The sequence below is a fragment of the Talaromyces marneffei genome, chromosome 7 (genome assembly GCF_009556855.1).
Source record: "Talaromyces marneffei chromosome 7, complete sequence".
In the NCBI taxonomy this organism is placed as follows: Eukaryota; Fungi; Ascomycota; class Eurotiomycetes; order Eurotiales; family Trichocomaceae; genus Talaromyces; species Talaromyces marneffei.
The window spans coordinates 168,094-194,607 of NC_072354.1; the positions used below are offsets into that span (position 1 = coordinate 168,094).

The 26,514-nt window shown below is 47.5% G+C and overlaps 12 protein-coding genes across 12 annotated transcripts; 6 read left to right on the forward strand and 6 right to left on the reverse strand.

The window, feature by feature from the left end:
- Window positions 1–1,184: 1,184 nt before the first annotated feature.
- On the reverse strand, window positions 1,185–3,106 carry EYB26_008701 (uncharacterized protein; the record flags this gene model as incomplete). The annotated part of the gene is made up of 6 exons (XM_054267952.1): window positions 1,185–1,298; window positions 1,357–1,905; window positions 1,963–2,527; window positions 2,588–2,812; window positions 2,864–2,940; window positions 3,005–3,106. 6 exons carry the CDS (start codon window positions 3,104–3,106, stop codon window positions 1,185–1,187), a joined length of 1,632 nt encoding a protein of 543 aa, XP_054123927.1.
- A 697-nt stretch (window positions 3,107–3,803) lies between these two features.
- Window positions 3,804–5,509, reverse strand: EYB26_008702 (uncharacterized protein; the record flags this gene model as incomplete). Its single annotated transcript, XM_054267953.1, has 3 exons — window positions 3,804–4,509; window positions 4,567–5,360; window positions 5,411–5,509. 3 exons carry the CDS (start codon window positions 5,507–5,509, stop codon window positions 3,804–3,806), a joined length of 1,599 nt encoding a protein of 532 aa, XP_054123928.1.
- Window positions 5,510–6,452: 943 nt separating this feature from the next.
- Window positions 6,453–7,323, forward strand: EYB26_008703 (uncharacterized protein; the record flags this gene model as incomplete). The annotated part of the gene is made up of 2 exons (XM_054267954.1): window positions 6,453–6,849; window positions 6,923–7,323. 2 exons carry the CDS (start codon window positions 6,453–6,455, stop codon window positions 7,321–7,323), a joined length of 798 nt encoding a protein of 265 aa, XP_054123929.1.
- A 54-nt stretch (window positions 7,324–7,377) lies between these two features.
- On the reverse strand, window positions 7,378–8,379 carry EYB26_008704 (uncharacterized protein; the record flags this gene model as incomplete). Its single annotated transcript, XM_054267955.1, has 1 exon — window positions 7,378–8,379. One exon carries the CDS (start codon window positions 8,377–8,379, stop codon window positions 7,378–7,380), a length of 1,002 nt encoding a protein of 333 aa, XP_054123930.1.
- A 332-nt stretch (window positions 8,380–8,711) lies between these two features.
- EYB26_008705 (uncharacterized protein) lies at window positions 8,712–9,698 on the reverse strand (the record flags this gene model as incomplete). Its single annotated transcript, XM_054267956.1, has 1 exon — window positions 8,712–9,698. One exon carries the CDS (start codon window positions 9,696–9,698, stop codon window positions 8,712–8,714), a length of 987 nt encoding a protein of 328 aa, XP_054123931.1.
- Window positions 9,699–10,315: 617 nt separating this feature from the next.
- EYB26_008706 (uncharacterized protein) lies at window positions 10,316–12,611 on the forward strand (the record flags this gene model as incomplete). The annotated part of the gene is made up of 3 exons (XM_054267957.1): window positions 10,316–10,416; window positions 10,494–12,066; window positions 12,117–12,611. 3 exons carry the CDS (start codon window positions 10,316–10,318, stop codon window positions 12,609–12,611), a joined length of 2,169 nt encoding a protein of 722 aa, XP_054123932.1.
- A 62-nt stretch (window positions 12,612–12,673) lies between these two features.
- On the reverse strand, window positions 12,674–14,581 carry EYB26_008707 (uncharacterized protein; the record flags this gene model as incomplete). The annotated part of the gene is made up of 4 exons (XM_054267958.1): window positions 12,674–13,123; window positions 13,175–13,634; window positions 13,702–14,381; window positions 14,435–14,581. The coding sequence occupies 4 exons, from the start codon at window positions 14,579–14,581 to the stop codon at window positions 12,674–12,676; spliced, it is 1,737 nt and encodes a 578-aa protein (XP_054123933.1).
- A 377-nt stretch (window positions 14,582–14,958) lies between these two features.
- EYB26_008708 (uncharacterized protein) lies at window positions 14,959–16,530 on the forward strand (the record flags this gene model as incomplete). The annotated part of the gene is made up of 2 exons (XM_054267959.1): window positions 14,959–15,417; window positions 15,481–16,530. 2 exons carry the CDS (start codon window positions 14,959–14,961, stop codon window positions 16,528–16,530), a joined length of 1,509 nt encoding a protein of 502 aa, XP_054123934.1.
- Window positions 16,531–17,199: 669 nt separating this feature from the next.
- Window positions 17,200–19,449, forward strand: EYB26_008709 (uncharacterized protein; the record flags this gene model as incomplete). Its single annotated transcript, XM_054267960.1, has 5 exons — window positions 17,200–17,681; window positions 17,740–18,174; window positions 18,237–18,633; window positions 18,699–18,837; window positions 18,911–19,449. The coding sequence occupies 5 exons, from the start codon at window positions 17,200–17,202 to the stop codon at window positions 19,447–19,449; spliced, it is 1,992 nt and encodes a 663-aa protein (XP_054123935.1).
- Window positions 19,450–19,618: 169 nt separating this feature from the next.
- EYB26_008710 (uncharacterized protein) lies at window positions 19,619–21,237 on the reverse strand (the record flags this gene model as incomplete). The annotated part of the gene is made up of 2 exons (XM_054267961.1): window positions 19,619–19,645; window positions 19,711–21,237. 2 exons carry the CDS (start codon window positions 21,235–21,237, stop codon window positions 19,619–19,621), a joined length of 1,554 nt encoding a protein of 517 aa, XP_054123936.1.
- A 658-nt stretch (window positions 21,238–21,895) lies between these two features.
- EYB26_008711 (uncharacterized protein) lies at window positions 21,896–23,597 on the forward strand (the record flags this gene model as incomplete). Its single annotated transcript, XM_054267962.1, has 2 exons — window positions 21,896–22,495; window positions 22,566–23,597. 2 exons carry the CDS (start codon window positions 21,896–21,898, stop codon window positions 23,595–23,597), a joined length of 1,632 nt encoding a protein of 543 aa, XP_054123937.1.
- An 848-nt stretch (window positions 23,598–24,445) lies between these two features.
- On the forward strand, window positions 24,446–25,553 carry EYB26_008712 (uncharacterized protein; the record flags this gene model as incomplete). Its single annotated transcript, XM_054267963.1, has 2 exons — window positions 24,446–24,633; window positions 24,698–25,553. 2 exons carry the CDS (start codon window positions 24,446–24,448, stop codon window positions 25,551–25,553), a joined length of 1,044 nt encoding a protein of 347 aa, XP_054123938.1.
- Window positions 25,554–26,514: the final 961 nt, after the last annotated feature.

Below are 26,514 nucleotides of genomic sequence, written 5' to 3' on the forward strand. Positions count from 1 at the left end.
CCACTCGGTCTAGAAAGGGGGGTGGGGCGGAGACGACGAGTTGGCCATATCTAGCTAGGGATTTTGATCGTTTTGATATGCAAAAGTTCCCGTATATAACCAGCGGATATATGGGGGTCAGATTTGGCGTGTTGTAACCCGTGTTACACCACTTTACTAGGCAGATTACTATGTGTTACATAATCCGTTGCCAGCTAACTTAGCTAGTTAGCTAACCAACTAATAATTTGCCCTTCTACGGAGTATGCATTGATTGCTTCAAATACCACCTCCGAATATCCTTTGATAATGTTTTCCCGAACCATGGAGATCCGATATGGTGCCGCATGTTGTAAGAATTGCACCTGTGTATGATTTTCCATTCCGTATCTCCGAACTATGAGTACGTACGTACGTACTACGTATGTACTCGTAGTAGGTTAGTTAGTTAACTTAACCTAACTTAACTTAGTTATTCGGATCTTATCTCATTCCCAGCATAGCCGCGCTGCGCCACGCGGCAGCCATTCTGCTGCATTCACCCTATTAGGGAAGCGGTGGCTCGGAGAATCGTGGGCGGTGAGGAATGATCGCACTAGTTATTCCATTTATGGACTAGCACACGTTTCAGAAATCAGATTGCGGCGGCGGTACCATCCTTCGTTACGCCGGATGCGTGGCTGAGCTAAGCAACCCTTAGTCTCTTGGTGGTTCTTGTGGCTTGGTCACGTCTCGTTCCATAGTTAGTTAAGTTAGCAGATTAGGCTAGCGTATCAGCCTGTTCGACAAGACTACACAAGAACAACCGGTTATTGGGTGTACACTCAAGCATACACGAGAGTGTAGGTAGGACAAAGTGTAGGAAGAAAGGTCTATCTCAAGGCGGCTTCATTCACATATTGGAGATAGTTACAGCAGCGGTGTGTTGAGATAATTAAACTTGGTTGAACCTCGCTCAGGTTCCTTGTGTACCTAGGTAACCAGTAAAGGTAACCTTGGAACTTAAACGAGACCTCCTCCATACAGCCTGGTGCCTATCTGAGTTAGAATGCTGTCAAGAGTCCAAATTAAATGTCTATTGGAATATGAACTGACTTGGATTAAAGAGCCATCAAGATCAACTAAATATACGGTAAATGAGCGTGTTTATCTCAACTCTCGCTCCACCATATACCTCTAGATGCCGGCCCGGCATTGAGAACATTCTAGTTCTCAATGTGAACACTCTCAATTACTGCCTCTTTCTTCCCCAGCTCGAGGTTATCAATCGCCGAGAAGTCCGCAACACCAAACAACTCGTCCATTCGCTCGAGCGAAATCTGCACGGTACCTAGTCAGCATTTCATCAACATAATACGTGTAATAATTTGAACCTACACCCTTCGTCTCCGGCAGAAAGAACGCCAAACAGCCCATCGTGAAACAAAAAGACCCATAAATAAAATACGTCCCGTACCCCGTCTTCCCCCCAACGGTAACCAACATAACAGGCGTAACCCGCGACACTACGAGGTTAAACAACCACTGACTCGCCGCAGCAAGCGATACATTCAGTCCCCTCAACCGATTTGACGGAATCTCGCTGACATAAATCCAGCACACAGGCCCCCAACCAAATTGGAACGCAGCCGCGAAGAAGTATACCATTACCAACGCGGCATACCCAGCCGATGAGATCGCGGCACCGGCTTCGGGTGCGTCGAACCTGACGTAAAAGCCTAGGTAGAACATAAATATCCACATTGCAAAGGCAGTCCAGACGAGCGACCAGCGACGACCGAGGCTGTCAGCGAGGAAGGTGATGAAGATGCCGCAGGAAACCATTTTGACGATTCCGTATACGCCAGTAGCGAGGAGGCTATTGGATTCGCCGGTTATGCCGAGGGAAGTGAAGATTGTAGGAGCGTAGTAGTTTATTGCGTTTGTCTGTGGTCAATCAGGTCATTGTGTTTTAAATATGAGAGGGAAAATGGAGGGGCTTACGCCGGTCCACTGCTGGCAAACCATCAATCCGATCGAAATTAAAGCTCGATTCCGATTGCCGGGAATCAGCCAACACTCCTTTTGCAGAGCCCAGAAGCCATTGCCACCTGCTGAACGACGCTCCTCTTCTAGTGCTGTGCGGAGTTCAAGTAATTCTTGCTGGATATAAGGGTGGTCAGACGGGAGGTGGCGGACTTTGACAAGGACCTTTGTCGTTTCTTCCCAGTTGTCTTGACTTGCAAGCCATCGTGGAGATTCGGGACAAAACAGGATGCTGCCGAATATTAGGATCGGAGGGAGGGCTTGCATTGCCAAGGGGACCATCCATGATGCGTGGCCCTGTTCATCCATCAGTTGATGCACCAAACTGTAGGTAGGTAGGGGAATGCGAACGGGGATGTGTAGGAGTGAACCATAATCAATAAAAAATGCAATCATGGCGCCCATCGTCTCAAACAATTGATAAAATCCAATCAAAAGACCACGAATACCTCTAGGAGCATTCTCGGAAACATATGTCGGAGCCAGCATCGTCGCACCTCCTAGCCCCAGTCCTTCTATAAACCTATACATTCTAATCAGTCTTACGCTACAGGCGGAAGTAAGCGGGGGGAAGAAGATTTACCGCCCAATATAAAAGGGAGCATAATGCCCATATGCAAACGTCTGGAATAATGGCCCAATAAACGCAACCACCGCCACAATCAGCAAGCTCTTCTTTCGACCGAGTTTCTCTGCAAATGGTAGTGCACCAAGTGCACCTGCAATAGCGCCGGCTTGTACAGTTGTGACCAGGTTGGCGGATAGGTTTGCGCGAGCGACGGAGTCGAGGTTACTAAGGCCGAACTCTCTGCTTCCATCAGAAGAGTCAGAGGTTGACGCGCGAGGGATGGCAACTTACTGCTTGAAATCGGGTAACGTCAAAACCCCGCTGATGATTCCAGTGTCCATGCCAAAAAGGGTTCCTCCAAAACAGGCCTACACCATCAAACTGATAAGATTCTAGAATTCCGCCAAAGAGTGGGAAAACGGAGAAATTTACAGCAGCAGCAAGCGCAAACGCGCGCCAATTGTAGACTTCGGGAGGATCGGATTTGATCGCATCGTTGCGCACGATCTTGCGCATTAAAGCGTAGCCGTTCATCTGGACGAGGTGTGTATATACCCTGTATTTGTACAACAATACCAAACGTCTCTACACTGCGAGGGTTACATAGAACAATATTTCTAAAAAGGTACATGGATAGTGCTTGCTACTTATAAAAATGAATCAAGAGTTCTCATTAGTGGAAAATATCCATCTCTACCTCCCAACGCCCGGACATTCATCGAGCCATTCATATCTTTAAGCATAATCCGGGGACGTCGCTTATTGCCTCTTATGGTGCTAGCTTGTGGCATTCTGCCTGAATAGATGGGGAACAGAAAGTAGAAAGAATGCATCCGAATGCGGGGTTGGCTTGCCTTGGATATTTACGTACATCCGACATTGGGGGGTGGTCCGGGGTAATATAGAAGCATATTTATGAAATGCGGTAGATAAGTAGGCAATTGATAGTTTACCTCGGTTATTGGGTTTAGTCGGCTTGAAGATGGGCAGATTTGGTCGGGGTAGATCAGTGAAAGTATAGTCAGTGCGAGAGGTAGAGTAAGTATCGTTGGCGAAGATGGGTGTTTATGTGCAAAATGGTCGCGGCATGGATGGCAAAGACCAATTACATTTATCTGATGTCCGTAACATTAAGCTTAATAAACAATTGAAAGTGGGGAAGTAAATGATTCAATATTCATTCCAATGCTAGCATACACATAACAAACATACAAGAAACGCTGTATACCAATTATATCTCCTCGATATACTGAGTTTCGCCAGCCTTGCCAGAACGGTGAATCTCACTAACAGTCAGACCAGTTTGCTTGAACTCATTGTAATGCTTCTGAGCAGCGACAGCGAAGACGCTGACATCCTCACCAAAAAGGAAGTCCATCTCCTCAAGAGGGACACCCTTGGTCTCAGGCACAAACAACCAAGCGAATGCGAGCGCGACAAGGGTGCAGGCACCAAAAAAGTAAAAGATTCCAAAAGTAATGGTCTTGACCATGTGAGGAAGAGAGTAGACGACCATGAACTGGGCGAGCCATTGCATGCAGACCGAGAACATCATACCGAGAGTACGAACACGGTTGGGCAGGATTTCAGAGGCAATAATCCAGGGGATGCCATTCCAAGAGAAACCGTAGAAGATGGCGTAGATATAGATCATGGCAACGGCGGCGTTAGAGCCGGAGTCTTTGGGCGGGATTTTGTGGAAGGAGCCGCTGAGTTCGGAGTAGATGCCGAGGTAGAACATGGCTACAGCAGCGCCGACAGCACCGACGAGCAAGGCAGGGCGTCTTCCAAATTTGTCGACAATGAAGACCATGAAGACCACTGTCGTGGCCATTTTGACCAGTCCGTAGACACCAGTGGCGAGGAGCTGAACGGAGGTACCGGTGAAGCCAATGGACTTGAAGATGGTGGGTGAATAGTAGTTGATGGCGTTGATTCTATAAATTCGTTAAATAAATTCAGCAAAGGCATAAATAGGAAGCAAAAAAACATACCCAGTAAGGTTCTGCAAAAGCATGAGCATGACAGAAATGATGATACGGTTACGGATACCAGGAGTACCGCATTCACGCAACATCTGGAAAGCGCCACGGGAACCGTTGACGAGTTGAAGCTCGTGCTCAACACCGGCTTGGATATCCGCCATCTCGCGGAGGAGGTATGGGTGGTCCTCAGGTAGATTGCGGACCCAAGCCAAGTTCTTGAGAGCACGCTCATTGCGGCTCTTGCTGACCAACCAACGGGGGGACTCAATCATGAAGGGCATAAAGATCAACAAGAGGCCAACAGGAATGAGCTGAACACCAACGGGGATTCTCCATTGCTTGGTGTCCGAGCCGGAGATGTTCTTTTGCACGCCATAGTTGACCCAGAAGCCAAAAACAAGGGCAATCTGTAGCATAATCTCAAACATTCCGACCATGCGCCCGCGAATCTGGGCGGGCGAACATTCTGAAATGTAGATCGGGATGATCATAGAGGTACATCCAATTGTCAAACCCGTCAAGGCACGGCCAGCGTACAACATTCCAAGATGACCAATGAGCTGGATAATCACACCAACAATGAAGATAAGACCGAAGAAAATGATGACGAGCTTGCGACCGAAACGTTCAGCCAGGAAGAAACCAAGGATGGCGCCGAAAAAGGCACCGGCTTGGAAGGTAGAGACAATGTTGGAGGACAGGCTAGTGGCGGTAGCGGGGGTCAGACCGAAGGAGGTCTGGAAGGAGGGAAGACTGAGAGTGCCCCCGATGAAAGCAGAGTCGTAGCCATACATGGCGGATGCCTTGGCTCCTCAGCAACTGTCTTTGTCATCGTGGAAGTGTGTGTACATACCCAAGTGGCAGAAAAAGCAAGCAGGTAGATGCGATATCCGAAGATCTGGCTGGGAGTGTCATCCTGGACAGCGCCGGTAAGGGCGAATGGGTTCCTCATGTTGGTTGCTTTCAAGGTTGTTGTAGTACAGGGCTCGATCGATCTAGATACTGATGCCGGCCGAATATAGCTATTGATTTGATCACGGCACAGTCGACGGCACGAGCATGAGGAAGAGAAAGACAGCGACTCACTACAGAGTAGTCTGGGGAAAGACAGCAATAAATAGCAATTTTTTTTTTTCTCTCACCTGGTTCCTGAGCAAAAAAAAGTCCATTTTTTGCGCTCGCACGTGGGGAAAAATCGTATGGGGAAGGATCTGTTTCGCCGATTCCGCCCAAGCAGAAATGGAGAAGCCATTCCCCGCAAGCACACTAGTTTATGACCACGAACCAATCATGCAGCAAACAATCCAACAAATCACGGCGTGTTATTTGCGTATGCAGCCAATCGTACTGCTGCGGTGGAGAGCTTACCCGTTCTCCAGGCTCTGAGCGCGCGTCGGCTAAGCAGAGAGCCGTGGTGTGTCCCTCTTCGCCAATCGTCGTTTCGGTTTCCTTCTTTTTCTACAGGTCACCTCCAGGCCAGCTCCATGTCCCCAGATTTCGCTTGATTTATTAGCGAGCTCGCTAGCATGCGGGTGGCTAACTAAAACTCCGCATTTACGAACTTTGTCTTTCTGGGGTTGGAATTGGATGCCTTGCTCAGAGCCTGTACATATTGTGGATAGTTCGGACCGAGCTGGACCTTGGATTTGCATGGATCGATTGGCTGGGCAGCGATGTCGGCAAAGCGCAGAGACCGGCCGGGCTTCTTCCCGGGTTTTGTAAAATCTTTCTGTCGTCGTTATTGAAAATTGAGATTTTTGAGGGTGTTATTAACTCGACAATTACGCATGGTATCTACTGTGATAATCGTTGAATACGCACGCCAGCTTGAATCACGGCGCATTAAATCGTAACAACAATAGACAAAAGTGCAAAGAGAGAGAAAAATGGCTACAATGAAACTCCCCCAGCCGATCCCGGATCGTCTCAAGGATAAAATTGCGCTAATCACCGGCGCGGCTGGTAACATCGGCTTCGAGACAGCCCGTCGATTTCTGGCCGAGGGTGCAAAAGTCTCGCTTGTTGATATCCAAGAGACTGCATTGAGCGACGCCATCCAAAAATTGCAAGATGCGTTTCCAGATGACACCAGCCTGACAGAGAGGATATTGACGATACGGGCTGATGTCACGGACCAGCCCGATGTAGAGAGATTTGTGGCCCAGACTGTTGAGCGGTTTGGCGGGCTGGATACGGCTTTTTTCTGTGCGGGGATATCGTATTCGTCGACGAGTATTTTGGATACGGATGATGAGTTGTGGGATAAGGTTATTAAAGTGAATACACGATCTGGTATTTCAACACCGGATCTAAGTGGAAAGGGAAAAAAAAAAAAAACGAAGAATGCTAATGAGAAGCAATATAGCCTTCCTAGGAATCAAATACGCTGGTCGCGTCATGCGCGATTCAGGCAAAGGCGGGAGTATCATCCTCGCCTCATCTATTGCAGGTCTACGCGCTACACCAGGATTGTGCGCCTACTCCAGCGCCAAATACGCCTTGCGAGGATTATGCGTGACAGCCGCCGCTGAACTGGGCCAACACCAAATCAGGGTAAACACCGTCCATCCCTGCGGCGTCAACACACCCATGTTTCAAGCTACTTGGCCACCCGAAAAGATGAAGCAGTTGTTGTCGACTGTACCATTGGGGAGATGGGCCGAGGTGGAGGATGTGGCTGCCCTGGTTGCGTTTTTGGCGAGTGATGATGCGCAGTTTTTGACGGGGGGCGCGCTCAAGGTGGATGGGGGCATTGTTTCGTCTTGAACAAGTTCATAGATACCATTAGATTATTCATTTATCTCTATAAAGGTTCTGTCATTATTCCTTGTTGAGCTCTGCTACAAGCTTTCTCCACGACTCAATCCCTCTCCTCGCATTATCCTTAGGCCCATTCCCTTCCTCCCTCATTCTCCAATCAAACACCTCAAGTGAAACATATCCCTTCCACCCCTTTTCCGCCAACCACGCTTTCGCCACCTCGGTAACAGGCATATAACCCCCATACTCTGTCTCGAGAGGAAACGGCCTGGTATTCCTCGACCATGTAAGGGCAGATGGAAAGCTTGCTTCGTAAAACCTATGCTCCGGGCTCAATGGCGGCGAATATTTCTCTCCGTCGGAGAGCTGCACGTAAAAGATTTTATCCAGTGGACAGGCTAGTCCAAACTCGTCTAGGGATTGTCGAAGAGCGTCGTCCACGTTTTGACCTGTTTCCTGTTTGCCGGATTCAGACATGATATCACCCCACAGCCGCGCAACGACGTGAAACGAGTCAAGACAGACGCCGAAATTTGCCCTGTTGACCAACTCCACGATTCGCAAGGAATCCTGCCATGTATCGACATAACTCCCCCAGGCGACAGCTTCATAGGCAATCCTTAACCCCGGTGCAATCTTCGCCGCCATATCCGCCAGTTGCTGTAGTTCAGAAATGACGACATTCTCATCTCCGGTACTATTCTCTGTATCGAATTGAGATGGAACTTGTAAATGCTGCGCTTGGAGTAAACTGGCGACTTCAATCCAATGCCTTGCAGAGTCAAGTCGCTCGCTAAGTGGTGAGGAATGGCCTTCGAAGTTTTTGAATGGGTTTAGTGACAGAATAGAAATGTTATGAGAGGCACAGAGCGAGGAAATGTCTTTGGCTGCAGCTTGAATAGTTATTTTGGGCGTTTTTGACGCGGCATAAGTGGCGAGGTCGTTGTATACGATTTCTAGGGCCGAGAAGCCGTGGTGTGCGGCTGCGACAATTTTGGAAGGGAGTGTGTGGGAGGCGTGTTGGCCGAGGGACACTGTTGCGATTGCGAGGGGGTTCTCCATTACGATTAATACGATGATCGATCAGATCAATTACGCAATTGAGTCTTCGATGTTGCTGGGACATGTATAGGGTTGATGTAGTTGATTTCCTGGAAAATTGCTCGGTGATTCCTCCGAATGATTCTTTGACTTTACCCGACTCTTGCTTGGCGCGGCAGACGTATAGGTAACTCAAGCTATATGTTTAGTTACCCCAGATGGCAAATGACTCTACTACGGTCTACCTATTGTCGATTGCCCTGGTTTCGCGTTCTGGAAAACCTCGAAATTGTTCGTATAGTAAACACGTATAGCTAACTCCATGTAAAAATAAAAATGAATTAAAAAAACATTCAAGCAGCAGTCTCGATAGACTTCAACTTCTCCTGCAACGCCGCAAAATTCCTCTTCATCGCATTTGCTGTAAACTCCTGCCCTGTCACCATAGGATATTTTTTGAGGGGACCCTGAATCGTCGTATCCGAGCACGGCTGATTGAAGAATGCAATGCTGTATCGGTCACCGTAATAATCACCCTTCTCACTGGGCGCCTTCACCCTATGAAAAGTAGACTTGAATCGATCATCCGACCAAGACATCAACAAATCGCCAATGTTGCAGACAATCTCGCCCGTTTTGGGCTCGATTTTGGTCCATACATCCCCTATGCCGAACTCGGTGACGACTTCGCGGCCGGGGCAGATCTCGAGACCGCTCTGGCCGGCTTTTTGGAAGAGAAGCGTTAAAAAGTCCCAGTCTGCGTGAGCGCCAGCACGGTGGTACACTTTGCCGTCTGATTCTTCGGGTAGTGCAAAGTAGTGTAGCAACCGACACACAGTCTGCGAATTCGGTCGCGAGACGTCATGCGCTTTGATGAAAAAATCTTCGGGAAAGCCTAATCCGCGCGCAAAACAACGCATCAATTTCTCCGATATCCCCTGCACGCGAGTCATAAACTCTAGCGACGTAGCTTTGAACCCAGGGAGATGGCTCTCATCAACCCAGACACCATCCATATTCTCGCCAAACTGCAGTTGATACGACTCCTTTGTGTCGGGCATACCCGTCGAGGGCCGCACTTGGGCGTTTTTCTCCCATCCGACGTTTTTGGAGCTCCAGGGGACGGTGGCTTTCACATCGTCGGAGAGCTCAAAAAAGTGCTGGGAGTTGGAGAACATGTTTTCGATGTCGGCGGCGGAGAGGCCATGGTCGATGACGGTGAAGAAGCCGACGTTTTCGGCGGCGTGGATTAGTTGTGTTGTAATTTCATCGATGCGGGATTCGAAGTCGAGGAGGGATATTTGCGGAATGGGGCGATCTGTGTATCTTGTTGAGGACATTTTGGGTTTTGAGTTGAGGGGTATGGGATTCAGAAGGTGTAATAGATGATGTTACGGGTAATATCTCCTCCAAAGATACGTTTCCCGAGGGACAGAAGTTACGGTATAATATATATCGGGAACTCGTGGCAGTTAGTATTTCAACACATGGACTGGTCCACTGATCAACTGAACGAGCTAAGAACCGATTTTATTCAGTGAATTTGTCGTATCAATTAGTGCAGGTTACGCAGACAAGAATCGATCGCCAGAAAACAACTGCCCCACCTTCGGCCGAGGCTTATCAGCTCGCCCGTTGTCTTATCTTCGCCCGAGATTCCCACTTGGAAGCCACGATGAGCTCCGACTTGTTCCTGAACGAACGACAGCCTCATCTTCTTCTCTAACCCCGATACGCTACGATTTTGACCCTCAATGGCCCCGTTGACGTTTGTCCGCCTCTAGTTGCTCGACTGCATCAAACATTGAATCCTCGGCCGAGCAGAGTCTGTTTGAATTTTTTTCGGTGATCTCGGATAGCCTCCAGGTAAAGGCACAACACTTTGGGAGGAAGACACGGAAAGTCTGGCTATACATCGGCCGTGTGGACCAAGTCTAGAGAAAGTACATTATAGAGGATGAGTTTCTCAGTCCGCAGAAAGCGGCTGACATGCTCGGAATGCACCCGGCGAAAGGTCAAATGTGACAAGACGCTGCCTTGTCGGAATTGCCTCGTCAAGTGAGTTCCTCAATAGCCAGAAAAAGAAAAAAAAAAAAAATTCGTAAATGTGTGGCTAAACAAATAGAATGATATAGAGGTATCAACTGTACACGCCCGAGAGGTCACGTCGACCTACCGGTCGACACACCGAGCCCGAGTTACGATATCAGGACTGAAACTACTCCTGAGGAGAATCCGAACCGGGCGCTATTGAGCTTGGTGGAAAGTCTTACTGCAAAGGTCAGCTCTCTTGAGTCCAGGCTTCATCAACAACAGACGGCGTTGTCAGAAAGAATGTCCAGTGAACCGCTCCCACTATCATCGTCGGCCAGTACGCCGGTAATTCCCCAGAATATTGGTGCAGACAATATTGAGGTTGAGGAAGCAACAACGCAAAGTAGCTCCGAGGTTGAAGATGCTGCTACCATCCTTGAATTTTTAGCTTGGGGTCGACGCAAGGACCCGAAATATCAAGATCTGATCACCATTGGCGATGGAAATATTCCCCAGCATTCTCCAAGAGACGTCGATATGGAGAATTACACCCCCTTCTTCCCATCCAAAACGACGCTTCGTGCTTATTTACAGTCTCTCCTTCCTGGCCGATCTCACTTGTATACTCTCGCCAAATATCATTGTGACTGTCTTCTTTGGTACCATGGTTCATTCCACGCAGTTGTCTTTTCCAAATCGCTGGACGACTTTTTCAACAAAAAGAATGGCCAGATTCAGCTGTCAGATACGGAATTGCAATGGGCTAGTCTACTGTTTGCTATTATTTCAGGTTCTGTCACCTGTGCCCCTCGCTCATTGGTCTTGACATGGGGATTTAATGACGATGAGCGAAAAGAGCTGTCGCATAGATGGTTTCAAGCGATGAATCTCTGCTTGCAGTACTCGGATTACATGTCGACGCATTCTATATTCTCGGTTCAAGCAATCGCTACCGTGACCCATTCCGCTCACATGCTAGGCCATTCCAATAGCCATCCAGTTCTCCTAGCTTCTGCGGTTCGAATTGCCCAGAGCATGGGTCTGCATCGTCTTGGAGCTGAGGTAGAAGACACAGATCTTCAAAATCTGATTGATCGAGAGCTTGGCAGACGTGTTTGGTGTCAACTTTGCACACAGGATTGGTTCTCTATTCCATTTACAGAAAGCTATCTCATAAATCGAACCTCGTTCAATACTGCAAAACCAAGAAACTGCAACGACGAAGACATGATAGTAAAATCAGACGACACACCGACCACTACGAATTATATGCGCCATCACTATGATGTTGCAGCTCTTATGCCTCAAGTCCAGGATGCCATTGTCACCTCAAACACATTATATACACGATATGAAAAGGTTCTGGAATATGACCAGCAACTGCGACTCTTGGCTACCGTCGGTCTACCGTATTATCTTCAAAACGTCCCGCTCGATCCGTCTTGGCCGTGTTATGTCCCGTGGGCTCGACGTGCCCTTGCCATTAGTACCTCACATAAAGTCATTATGATCCATAGGAAGTTTTTGGGCATGAGCTTTGTCAATCCAATGTTTTCGCGGACCAGACGGACCTGTGTTGCGGCGGCAAGAACCATAGTCAAGGAATTAAGAGAGACCGGCAGTGATGGCGGCCCAGTTCTTTGGATCCACCACGCGTTTGTAGTAACGGCAGGAGTAAGTTCCCAATATATCCCTTTGGTGGCATCTCTGTTAATACATCACAGATCATTCTCTGCCTTGACATGATCCACTCTCCAGAGTCATCACCGGAGTGTGACGAACACCGCCGCCTCGTCCAAGACGGGCTTAGAATGCTCTCTGTATGCGAGACAAATATGATTGCAAAGCGGGGAGTCCCATTACTGCAAGCTATGCTTGCAAACGAACAAAGGATTCGACGAAAGACTCTTCATCAGATTGAGCCTCAAAACGAAATCATTTCAAATAAGACTGAGAGAAGAAATATCGACATCAGTGAGATCATCCGACATTTTTACCAGCAGGATCGATTGAAATTTTCGGCTACATCAACTAGACTGCATCAAAATGCAGACTGGTTTGATGATGATAATCAGGGCAGTTGGCCACCAGCAGAAGGAAGGCCCAATACGGAGGGAAGAGTGATTATACCGCCACCTGGAAATGAATCCATTTATGGCATTGACTTCCCGGACAACTTTGAAGAAGTGTTTGCCCTGGCAGCTAATTATATAACTTGATCAAAAGGAAAAACTTGATGAAATTATGGTTAACATATTAAATAATATACATGACTATCTCTCTACGACTCGGATAATTCGGTCGACTGTCTCTGCCATGGCAGCATATGCGTATTCTTGGATGCACCCTTCTCTTCTGGAATTGCGAGGTTCAACACTACTCCAATAACAGCCGCAATGATGAAAGGAGTTTCCACTATCAAATTGAGGCCTTGTTCGAATCCCTGCAAGTTCACGTTTGGTCCGCTATAAGCCAAAATCTTGGAAAACCAGTGCGGTGAGACGATATCGATGAAGCCAATTCCCAAAGCGGCTGTCAAGATGAATCTGTTTCGTCGGGTGAATTCGACAAGACTGAGCACACGTATACCGGCAATGGCGATTGTGCTGTACAAGAAAACCTGCATCCCGCCCAGAACTGAGGGTGGCATGGAACCGAAGACCGCACCAAATTTGCCAAATATGCCCATTAGAACTAGGAATGCCGAGGCACACCAGCCAGCGCGGCGGCTCTGCATCATCTGTTAGAATTCGAGACCACAAGAGATTATTAAATTACTTACAGCGCATCCTGTCAATGAAATCACACCATTGTTACCAGCCTGACTGACCATAGGCAGTCCAGTACCCAGGGCACTGATCAGACTGCATAAACCATCGCACATGATTCCACCTTGTATACGACTGTTGAATTCTGTGCCATCAATATCGACACCTGAAAGCTCAGCGGTTGCAAGGATATCTGGCATGCAACTAACGGCTTCACAGACAAACATGATCATCAAAGGCAAGACGAGCGCTCTGTCGACGGATAGTTTGAAGGTGTGAACCCACAAAAAGGTGCCAACGGGAGCAGCATCGATGTTATCTGTCGACCAGTATCCAGCGGCGCCAGAAATGGCGCAGCCAACAGCCAAGCCGAAAATGACGGATGCAGAGCGCATGAGAGGAGAGCCGAAGATTTCCACGAAAATGATGGTTACAAAAACGCTGAATCCGAGTCCGATTAATTTAGGATCGCCCCTATCTACTGTCAGTAATGATTCAAGACTGGTTTTTTTTTTTTTTTTTTTTTTCCCGAGGGACATACCAAGGCAGAGGATTAGGAGCAGCGGTATTTGGACACAGAGCATAAAAGCCAGTTCCACCATCACAGTTCGAGCTTCCGCCCCAATTCTCCATTCCGTTACCGATCAAGAACACACCCACCAGAACCAACAAACTACCCGTAACAATCTTGGGGAATATCCGATTGAGAATCTTGGGCGGAACAAGCGACATCAAGAACTGAACCCAGACAGTACACAACATCGTCCCGAGCATGGCACCCCATGCTTCGGGGCAAGGCAGTTTTGCGCCTGTCTCATCAACAGGACACGTCCCATTCGCATATCTCATATTTGTATAATTAAACGCGATGTTGAGAATATCAAACGTCGGTCCGACAACAGACAACAATCCCGTGCCGATGTAGAATGGCGTCTTGGCGATGTGCACCCGTGTGACTTGTAACGCCGTAGCAATTCCAGTGGTGATGAACGCCGCTGAAACGAGGTATTGCGTCTGCTCCGAGGTGAGGTAGAATGCGCCGCCAGCAATTGCTAACGGCGGCGAAACCACCGCGCCAACCATGGTTAGGGCATGTTGCAGACCCAGGATGATGGTCAGTAAAATGGGGACGTGGTCGTTCAGCCCATAGAATGGGGCTTCGAAGTCTTTGTATTTTTTGTTGAGCGGCCAGATGTTGGGGGTTATGAGATACATGTAGTCCTGTCAAAGCTGGGTCAGAACGGCTCGCTTGCCCAGCGTGGGATCGGACGTACATAATCACCAATCCAACCATCGCGACTGGTAAAGTAATGTTTCAAGTATGCCCATTGCGAAGACGATGCCGGCTCAGGGACTGACGACAATGATGTCTGAGTATCCGGGTGCTTCAATGCAGCCTCTTCTTTCGTTGAGGGCTCCATGTTGTTGAGTCAGTAGTCTTGACACTCGATGAGATCGAACGACTGACTACACGTGGAAATTTTGGCCTTATATCTCTAGTCTCATCATAGCAGAGCCACTATAGGTGTTTGTCGTGCCAAAAGTCCAATTGATGGCATTAAACTGGAGACGATATAGCTTATCATTCGCGCGTTATCTCTGGGGATGGGGCTTATCAGGGGATGTTATCTGACTCGCATATAGTCCGAGATCGAGTGGGGCTCGGCCGACGTTGGGTCTTAAACTCCTCAGGCCAGGAAGAAGTAAATATTCATTGAGGTGATACTTCTCTCTGTAAAGTAAGTCATTAATTGTTACCTTTATTGTGAAATCCAGTTCACATAAGTGATTATACACAATGGCGACAGACTCCTCAATTCTCTTGCACTCCGCAACAATCCTCACTCTAAACACAGCTCGTGAGATCCTCCGAAATGGCTACATCCACATCACAAGCAACAAAATCACCTCCATCGGCAAAAACTACCCTTCAACTCCTCTCCCAGCACACACTCAAATCATAGACTGCAAAAACAAAATCATCATTCCAGGCCTGATCAACACGCACGCCCATCTCGTACAATCGTTGCTGCGCGGATTAGCCGAAGATCTTCCGCTGCACAATTGGCTCTGCGATGCGATTTGGCCCTTGGAGACTGTGTATGCGGATGATGATGGATATAATGCGGCCAGGCTGACGATCGCGGAGATGCTGAAGACGGGGACGACGTGTTTTTTGGATCCGATGTTGACGTACCGGGCGGGATTTGAGAGGGTTTGTGACGTTGTGGGTGAGATGGGGGTTAGGGGGTGTTTGGTATGTCCTCTAAGTATGCAACGAACATTTTTGACCGGTTGTTGACGGATCGATTATTGATAGGGCAAATTGGTAAAATTCACCGAAACAAATCGACAACTCTCCATCACAGACCCGCGAGATAAAGATTTGATTGCCATGTCTATTCCCGCGCTCGTTGAAGCCCATGCTCAACACCACGGCTCCCACGAGAACAGGTTACATGTCTGGGCGGCAGCTGGTACTCCACGAGGCGCTCCCAAATCTGCATTCCAAGAGCTTGGTGACGCGTGTTCTGAGCATGGCATATCGATTACCATGCATTGCGCAGAAGCACCCCGAGACTTGGAGATATACCGCGATACATACGGGTGCAGTCCGATGGAGTTTGTGAAAGAGACGCATCTGTGCTGTTCTCAGCCGATTGGTTCAGGGAAACCACGAAAATTGGTGCTAGCGCACATGGTCAATCTGGATTTGGAAAAGGATATCCCGTTACTATCGTCGACACAGACAACGGTTGCGCATAACCCGTCATCGAACTTGAAACTTGCCTCTGGCATAGCGCCCGTACCGAGTATGTTAGCACATGAAGAATACGTCAACGTTGCATTAGGAACAGACGGTGCACCATGTGCAAATCATTACGATATGTTTCAAGAGATGCATTTAGCAGCCATACTACACAAGGGGGTCCACAACGACGCCTCACTCATCCCCGCTGAAACGGCACTCGAGATGGCCACGATCAATGGCGCAAGAGCATTGGGGCTAGAGGATGAGGTCGGCAGTCTGGAAGTGGGCAAAAAGGCGGATATGGTAGTCCTCGACCCTTATGGGCGAGGTAATATAGGGATTGCACCGTGGAGTCCTAATGACGATAACGTTGATGGAGTATCACCCGTTACGACTGTTGTGCATGGATGTACGGGGCGGGACGTGGATATGACTGTTGTGGATGGGAGGATCGTTGTCATGAATGGACAATTGGTTGATGGTGGTCGAGCGAAAGAGATGGATATTATTGGAAAAGCGCAGCTGGCTGCTAGAGGTATATTGCAGAGGTGTAACATGGATCGTGCAGAGGGGCAGGAGATTGGAGGCCGATTGAGAAAGGACTGGACATATGTTTAGTGGATATTTCTACTACAACCCATGTTATTTATGAGCAGTAAAGCTGTGCATGTAAGCAATATACGCCCCTGAGACCATGTATCACATATGAGGAAATCTGATAGGTACAATATACTATATTGTCTGATTGAAAGGTTGGGAAATAATAATAAGAATACTATTAGGATGGTAATGGGCAGCGGAAACGTACCGGGTAACTGGTTGCAGGAGTTAGTTATATATTTTAGCTGTAGTTATCTAGCTTGCCTAGCTCATGTTATGTAAATCACTATATATAACCAGTTAGTTAAAGTCTATACATGTAGTTAATTTAGTTAATAATATTGTTAAATTTTATGACCCTAGGGCTTCTTATAATATTGGCTGCCATAATATAACATCTTTCCTTAATAATACTAGCGTATGTCTCGTAGATAAGGGAACCAATCTCCTTTTTTGATCTAGTGGTAATCGCGGCCAAACATAGGTTCCAAGATGGTCCCCCGCCGTTGAACTACGCCAGACAGCCAGACTTGAACTATGTCTACCACAGATAATAATGCCAATTCATCAATGCCATCTCCATCTCGCCCATATAGATCGCACAAATTCCCCGCCTGCGATTTCTGTCGCAGGCGGAAAAGCCGGTGTACCCAGGAGTTATTGAACCAGTCGTGTACGGAATGCATGATGCACCAGGTCCCATGTTCAAGAATTGGTCTTAATAGCGAGGCATCGCTTGCAACCACTGCAGAGAGAAGCCGGAAAAGACGACGGTTGTCTGGGAGGAAGCCAGCTACGCGTCGTCAGCCATTGTTTCCATCCACGCCTGCTGAAGCCTCCGCTGCTGTTGAAAATGCCCGCCCTCCCTCTCCACTGTTCACCACACACAATGCAAGCAAAACACAATCTACCCATATTGTCGGCCCAGCAATGGCCCGCGACGCTCAAGTTCTCGAACGCTATATGTCTCCGACTTATAATACAGCCGCACCCTCTGCTCGACAAAACCCGTACAGTGTCTATTCTCACGACCCTCAAAATCCTGTAGTGTATATGAAAGTCCCCCGCCATCGTAACATTGCACCGTCTGGCAATGGTACTGCAGGGTTTAGACAATTTGAGGTGATGGAGAAAATCGTGCAGCCATTGGGTCCAGAACTCTGTCGGTTGTAAGTTTGGATGTCCTTACCAGTTACAAAATAGTTGGTTTCTAACATTCCTATACAGGTATTTTGACAATGTTCATCCACCATTTCCGGTTCTCGACGAAAAAGCAATCCTTGAAGCTTATCCACAAGAAGGCCTCCCGTATACTTTGGTATGTGAAATCTACGCAGTCTCCCTCCTCCTGTGGAGAACTTCCACTACGATATCGGCCTCAGGACGCCCAACTCCAGATGTTCGGTACATGTGGAATCTGGCAGTTAGTGCAATGAATGATGATTTCATAGCACCTGATTTGTCTACAGTATTGTCATGTATCCTAGATCTTCTTGGCCGGCCAACAACCTCCATCACGTACAATGCAGTTAATGTTGGTCGTGTCGTCTCCCTAGCCCAGAGTTTGGGCTTGAACCGCAATCCATTGAACTGGGATTTGGCAGCTCGGCAGAAGAACTTGCGTATCCGGACTTGGTGGGGAATATTGATTCATGATCAATGGTAAGTTATGTTGTGACTTGGCTTAATAGACCGTCTTGTCTCTGACTTATTCTCTTTCGAAGGGCGAGTCTATCTCACGGGACTCCACCTCATATCCATCACTCTCAGTGGGATGTTCCACTCCCTGACTCGGAGATATTGGGGGTAGGTTCCATTACATATGAGGACCCAGCCTCTGTGTTCCGAGTTCAAGGAGCTCTCTCTTTTACCGCTCTTTGCCAATTAACTGTGATCCTGGGAGAAATCCTTCCTTTAATCTACGCACTTCAACCTCAGGCCTCAGGTCATGCATTTAGGGCTTTACGCCGTCACGAAACGGCACTCGATGAATGGGAAGAGAAGTTGCCTACTTGGCTACGTCCTGGCGGTGCCTCCTTTGATCGGAGAGCTGCTGGCGCTTTGAACCTTCAGCTCTGCTACCTGGTAATTAAAATGTGTCTTTGGAGAATCGGGCTTTTGGTAGGCTTGTTACCTTTCCTATTCCTCCCACTTCTGCACGTATTCTGACGTACCCCAAAAACCAGGAGTTCCATTCGTTGGATGCTAGTGATGATAGGGACGACAAAATGTATTATCAATCGAAATGCCAGAAAGCAGCACGAGCGGTGATAGAGTTTGTCACCAGCCTAGAAATACAAGAGCTCAATTCTTTCTGGCTACCTTGTAAGTGTCTATCTTTTCAAAATGCGTAGAATTTTCAGCATGGGAACGCCATTTACTAAATGTTTGACTCAAGACACCACATATCACTTCACATCGGCGACAACGCTTATACTCCGGTGTGCCCTTGAAGCTGAAAATTCCGAGACTGCACAAGAATGTGTATCGAGCGCCAAAAGTCTGATTGATTTCCTGCGAAAGATGAAAGACGAAGCCAATTGGGATCTAGCAGACACATGTCTGAATCATTGCGAGGCCGTCGTTGAGAATCTAAGTGACAGACACAACCTAGCTACATGGAGGAGCAATCCGCCCGGTAATCAAAATTCAAGCGGAGGCGAATGTGGAGGGAAATTCTTTGCTCGACGCAATAACCAACACTCTCAAGGACAAGCGGGGGCTGCATTTTCTCATATAAGCCATAATTCTCCAATCCCGGACCCTGGAATCGCTGGTGGTCGAGAGGGAGTCAGTACAGGAGTTATCAACCCGGCGTTCCTTCAGGATGTTATGACGTTCGGGTCTATGCCGGGGACTATGGCTGATAATACGGTATTTTCCGATATGGTACAGATGCCATATATGGAAGGGTATCCATATCGCAACTTCTATTAATTTACCAATATCGAGCCTTTGGCTAATGAGTCATGATATATATAATACCGTGGTATGTGGTATAGATATCCTCTAGTCAAAAAATACGACAACTAACAATAAAACAGATAAAATAATCAAAATTGTTACAGGCGAATCAATCCAGTCCAGACAAGAAATTGGTCGTCATTCATAACACATACCGGAAGCGCGGGTTCTGTTATTGTGGTTAGCACATACCATCTCTTTAGACTGATGGGGGTAAGATAGGAGAAGACTTACCTCGAAGTCTGTTAAATCATGCAAGTCGTCTCCATCGAAAGGACCCTCGGAGCCTTCTCCGCTGGCTGCATTCGCAGCTGCGAGATCTCTCTGCTTGTTGCGATGAATAAAGAGCAACCGCAGACAGATAGCCAGGACTGCTTGAGCAGACGAACAAGCTAGGATGACCCTGCATCCAGTTTGGTAAATAGGGGCTTCTTTTGCTAAGAACGCATGAGGGCCGATGATATTTCCAATGCAATACGCCAGGAAGACTAGCCCAACACTGGTTGTACGCTTTGTGTAACCGCCCAGGTTTGTGGCAGGCATTTGTAATGCGAGTACAAGGGAGCATACATATGCGCCGACAATGTAGTAGCCAAACAGAACTCCAACTTTTTGCGTCTTATGAGACAGTTTCCACATCATACATATGCCAACAATGGTCGGAATCAAATAAGCAAACATAACAACGGTGCGAAAGTTGGGAATTCGTGACGCAAGATAGGTGCCCGACAGGACCCATAACATCTGAAACGCGCCGAACGGAATTCCTAGAGCAACTGTTGTGAGCGGGTCGCCTGTCAATCCCTTGATAATAAGTTTGCTGAAACTAGCGATACCGCCGTTGATTGTCTCATTGAACAACATGAAGAAAAACAGCATCCAGACTTGAGGGTCAATAAACGCTTCCCGAATCTGGTACCATTTGATCTGGCGGTTGATGATGCCTGTCCGATTGAGTCGACCGCGGCCAATGAGGAGGGCTTTATCCTCGAGAGTAAAGCGCTTGGCTGACATGATGTCGTCTGGGAGAAAGAAGAGCAATAAGACACCCCATAAGACAGTGACACCACCTAGGATCAAATAGATGGCTCGCCAAACCGCAATGGTCTTGATCTGGCCGATGCCAAAGCTGAGCAGGCCGCCGATCATTGCACCCAGACCGTTGCAACTATAAAACACGCCTGCACGAAACGGCTGTTCGGCCCTTGTGTACCACATACCCACAATCAACATGAAGCAAGGTGTGATTGGAGCTTCAAAAACACCGAGGAGAAATCGGCAGATGGCCATGCCAGTGAACGAGGTGCAAGCCGCAGTAATCATAAGGATTGCACCCCAGGCCACTACGTTCCCAGACACCACCTTGGCCATTTTTGTCGTCTGTGCGAGGTAACCCCAGGGATACTCTGCTACAAGGTATGCGAAGTAGAAAATGCTGGCCAGCCAGCTGTATTGGCTACTTGTCATATGCGTTGTTGTGAACAAGTCGAAAACCGCCGAGTATGCCAGAGCCGATTTGTCGATATACTGAAGCATGTAGGTGCCTGCTAGAAGAGGCAGGAGGAGTAAATCAACCTTGCGCACCAGAGCCTTGTTACGAGCCTTGTCTCCAAGGAGCTCGTGAACACGGTCGCTCGTGATGCCATTTTCTTGCAGAAAGACTGCACCTTCGTCGAGATCCGTAACAACGCCCGTCTGAAAGTCCTTCTCTGCCATCACGGGGTCCTCAATGTCGGAGGTGGTGTTCTTTTCAACGCCCATGGTTTCTCCACCGTTGAACTCTCTTACGTATGAATATAATAAATAGTTATTAAACAGAGGGTTTTAGTAGGAAGGTGTGGGAAGAGTGAAGCCGATACGAGCCGGTCCCAGCATCCACCCATGTATACATATAGATGGGTTCGTGGATCTCGGCGTTATATAGAGCGGGTTCGGACTGTTATCTGGTATGAAGTAAACTTAGTAGAACAGGGTATCAATCCAAGCTAACGCCAAGTTACTTCGTCAGTCAACGCGCGTTATCTGCTAGGGTTGTTTGAGTACAATCAGAGACTGAGTGATAAGGAAGACCCATTATTTGAGTAGTTGCCGGCAAGGATTTCCGTCTTCAGATAACAACGCAATATGAGACGTGGAAAATCAGCTCAAGAATGGGGTTCTAGTCTCGGACAACTTCCGAAACGTCCGTGCTGGTATTCGGATAGTAAATGAAAGTGCCTTCTGATTACCTATCCGGCACCTACTTCTAACGCCGACATACTATTGCATGATTCATAGATAGAAAACTTTAGATACGACAGATACTTGGGTGGGAATGATCTATCTCTAGCCGTTGCATTATTGTTTACATGTAGCTTCAAAAGACTGATGCCCTCTAATCCTCGGTCTATCGAAACATCCAAAGACAACTAACCACACCATGGCTTCGAAAGATACACCTCCCTCTGTTACCCTGCCCCAAGGTACGGTGGTAGGAGTTCAATTGGATAACGCATTTCCCCAACCAGTGAACGCCTTCTTGGGCATTCCATATGCACTCCCTCCAGTAGACGACCTACGTTTTCGTCCTCCTGTCAAAGTACCCAATTCGTCAAAGGTGATTGACGCTTCAAAGTACGGCCCTGCCGCTCCCGGAAAGGGGTTGTTGATTGGCGGCCCAAAAGTTGAACAAAGTGAAGATTGCTTGACTGTCAATATTTTCCGTCCTGGTAGCAGTTGTACCAAGCTGCCAGTCGCGATATATATCCATGGTGGTGCCTATAACAGAGGGTCGGCAATGATGCACGACACTGCATCAATGCTCGCGTGGTCAGGAGAACCTTTTGTCGCTGTCAGCTTCGGTTATCGTCTGGGAGCTCTTGGATTCTTGCCATCCACTCTGTCCAAAAAGGAAGGTCTTTTAAATCTCGGGTTACACGATCAGATCCTTCTGTTCCAGTGGGTACAAGAAAATATCGAGGCATTCGGAGGAGACCCTGGCAATGTTACTCTCATCGGTCTGTCGGCGGGAGCTCACTCGGTATGTAGCATTATTCCTTCTTCCCCCAGGCAATTTAATGTCAGTAAATGTTTGTTAATTCGATAACAAGATCGGCCACCATCTTCTCAATTACGATGAACGCTGCAAACCATTATTCCACCGAGTGATCATAGAATCTGGGGCGGCGACGTCGCGCGCTGTCCGCCCATATGATGCGAAGGTCCACGAGCAACAATTTCAGGATTTCTTAAAGCAGGTCCGCTGTCCGGAAAATCTGCCAGAATCCGAGATTTTCCCATTCCTGCGCTCCTTACCAAGTTCGATTATAACGGATGCTCAAATAGTAGTATTCGATAAATGGAACCCATCCTTACGGTGGGCATTTCAACCAGTTATAGACGGAGATGTCATCTCGCGTAAACCTCTTGATGCTTGGAAGTCCAAGCTCTGGAACAAAGTACCTATAATGACTGGGTTCAACACCAACGAGGGAACCATGTACGTTGATAAAAGTATGTGTCACCCCGAACAGTTTCGCGGCTTCTGGCATACACTGCTCCCGGACCTTTCGTCGGCAGATCTGGATACTATTGAGAAATTGTATCCGGACCCCAACGTGGAGCCCAACTCACCATACACGGAGACTCGCCTTGAGCACGGTCTTGGGGCTCAATACAAACGCATCGAGGCTGCTTATGGACACTACGCATACGTAGCCCCCGTCCGTCAAACAGCACATTTTGCCTCTTCCGAGGGAGTGCCAGTCTACTTATATCACTGGGCACTGGCCCGCACAGTAGTTGGTCGCGCAAACCATGCAGATAATATGTATTACGAAACCTACAACAGCAACATTACCAGTCTTTCTGAATCGCAGAAACAACTTTCAGGTACCCTACACGCTTATATCACTAGCTTTATTACAAAGGGCGACCCCAACGCTATATCTGGCCTTGATCCCCAGAGGCCAGAGTGGAAGCCTTATTTACCCGATGAGCCTCGAGTGTTGATTTTTGGCCAGGGCAATGAGGAGCTCATTGGAGGCGATGTTGCACCACCCGCAAAGTTTGTTGCAGATGACTGGGACAGAGAACAAACGGATTTCTGGTGGTCCAAGGTTGAGATCTCACAGCTAGCGTAATTATACATTTCTCAATGCTTTACCCATTAACTCAGGAGCATCTGTGTGTTCATAGTTTACATGTAGGAACAATATATTGTCCTTCGCCGCCTAAATACCCGATTTTCACGTTACCATAACTGTGCAAGGATTTTCTTCGTACCTGGATGGCGTCCCTTAAACTGTAACGGCTGTTGCTACTACTACTACTACTACTACTACTACTACTACTACTACTACTACTACTACTACTACTACTACTACTACTACTGCTACTACTACTACTACTGCTACTACATATACCGGGTGGTGCTGTGCATCCGGTGAAGGAGAATCGGAACTCGGAATGTCCTGTAAAGTACACAGACACTACCTATCACCAGGACTTGGTCGACATTGCGTGACGAATCGACGCCAATCAAATTAAGTTATCAGAGCTTCTATTGCAATTGCACCAAACTAAACTTATGGGGACTCGAATTACCTTTTGTGGTCAAAACTTAGATTCCAAGAGTTTCCCGACGGAGTTCTATCGTGGTGATTGGCGGATTAGCCTTTGCTCAGGGGCGATAAGATAAGACGAGAGTCAAGTTTGTTTCCCGACACAAGATTGGTCCTCCGATACGATACGAAGATGCGAATTGCATTAGATGATGAATATTTGGGGTCTTGACTTCATTTTCAATAGCAAAAGACCACCAATATTATGGGGATCGTAGATTTGTGGAAATATTACGGTTAAAGGCTGGGTGGCTGGATGTATTGATATAAAGAGAGGGTCGTAACCCGCACTCTATCTTTCCCCCTCCCCTCTCAGATTTTCTCGCGCATTCCAAGTTAGGCGAACATCACATATTAAACAGCACAAAATGGCCAGTGTCCAGCTTCCAGAGCCGTTCGCCAGCATCCCTAGAGAGTCATTTCTCTTTGGACCTTCACCTATCCAATATTTGCCCAAAATCACAAAAGCCCTTGGTGGAAAGGTTGGGATATATGCAAAGAGAGAAGACTGTAATTCTGGCTTCGCATATGGTGGTAATAAAACCAGAAAATTAGAGTATGATTCTTGTCCCCCTGTCCTTCCTCTCACAATTTTTACGCTTACCGATTGATGTGTGTAGATATCTTGCGTCGGACGCATTAGCCCAAGGATGCGACACTCTGGTCAGCATTGGCGGTGTCCAATCCAACCACACACGCCAAGTGGCAGCCGTGGCTACCCAGCTAGGAATGAAGGTAGCTCTCGTGCAAGAAAAATGGGTCAACTGGGAAGATCCTGCATATGACAAGGCCGGCAACATCCAACTCTCTCGACTGATGGGTGCGGACGTTCGGCTGGATCCATCCACGTTCGGTATCGAGCACAAGGACACGCTTAAAAATTTGAAACAAGAAATTATTGGCAAAGGGGGTAAGCCATATTATATACCAGCGGGAGCTTCAGATCACCCGCTTGGAGGGCTTGGTTTCGCACGCTGGGCTTTCGAAGTAGAACAACAGGAGAAGGAGATGGGCATCTTCTTTGACACGGTCATTGTATGTGCCGTCACTGGATCAACCATGGCCGGAATGGTGGCAGGCTTCAAGTTAGCACAAAAGAAGAACGGCTCAAAGCCTCGCAAAATAATTGGGATTGACGCCTCAGCAACAGTGAAGCAGACCTTTGACCAGATCTTGCGCATTGCCGTTGCAACTGGAGTGAAGATTGGGTTGACCGAGGACGATATTACCGAAGATGATATCATCCTTGATGATAGATACCATGCGGGCGTCTACGGTGTTCCGGATCAACAGACAATCAACGCCATTAAGTTCGGTGCATCAACAGAAGCTTTCATTACCGATCCTGTATATGAGGGCAAGAGTCTTGCGGGCATGATGGATATAGTACAAAGAGAAGAACTTCCCGCTGGTAGCAATATTCTATACGCACATCTTGGAGGACAACTTGCTTTGAACGTTTATACGGGGATGTAGCTGCCTGGCCATTAATAATAGATATCTTCTTTTGGTTTTAGTAACGATCAATACGATATTATATACCATGATTGAAAATGTTTATTATTTGCGGTCTTTTGATACTCTTATCGTGACGGCTTCGGCCGCCTTACTCCTTGCTGCCTATGTCTGGAAGCAACATGGTCATATACGTTGCGAGTAATTCCTAAAGCATGCCGGCGTGTACCATGAGAGTACGGTTATCTTGTGCCTAACTGGCTGTCGTATACCTAATGGTAACGTCACCGGTATTTAGTCCTATAGATTGACGCTATGGTATAAAATTGAAGGTTCATAATTCCTTGCTTCAAGCCATATCATACAGGATCACAATGCCAAGGACCTAGGTAGTCATGCTGCCCACTTTACCACAAGACATGCCAAAGAAAAGTCACTTTCTCCCTCCTCTCCTTGACGGGTTTGATAGAAGATGCTAAAAGAGCATGGGCAATTTCTTCTAGCGGTAAGATGGAACTGTCAAGGATAGAGTCGTAGATTAACTCCTTTCCTGTTAGGCTTACAGGCTTTTCCGTGTAATCTCTGATGATTTTTACCTTTGTGATGGCCTCTTTGCATTTTATTATTCATATTCTTAGCTTGGGACTGATAGTAACTGAATCGAAGTAACCAGGGCCTTGTGCAGCGCTAAGTTCTTCTATTCTAGCCTCGTCTAATGTTCTTTTGTGGTGCACGCTGTTTGCTGTGTGACCAACACGTTCATACATTTGAAAATTCATCTCAAGTGTCTCATGTGCCCGGACAATAGCAATTGGCATAATCTTTTCCAACTGTCGACTTAGTGGAACAGTCCAGGTAGTAGAGGTAAAGGATCGAATTCAACAGAAGCGAGATCTTCATCGGGCAGGTTGACAATTCCTTAATGTGTAACCTATTCATTCATGTAATCCTAGTATCTACAACTTTTCATCAAATCTGGATT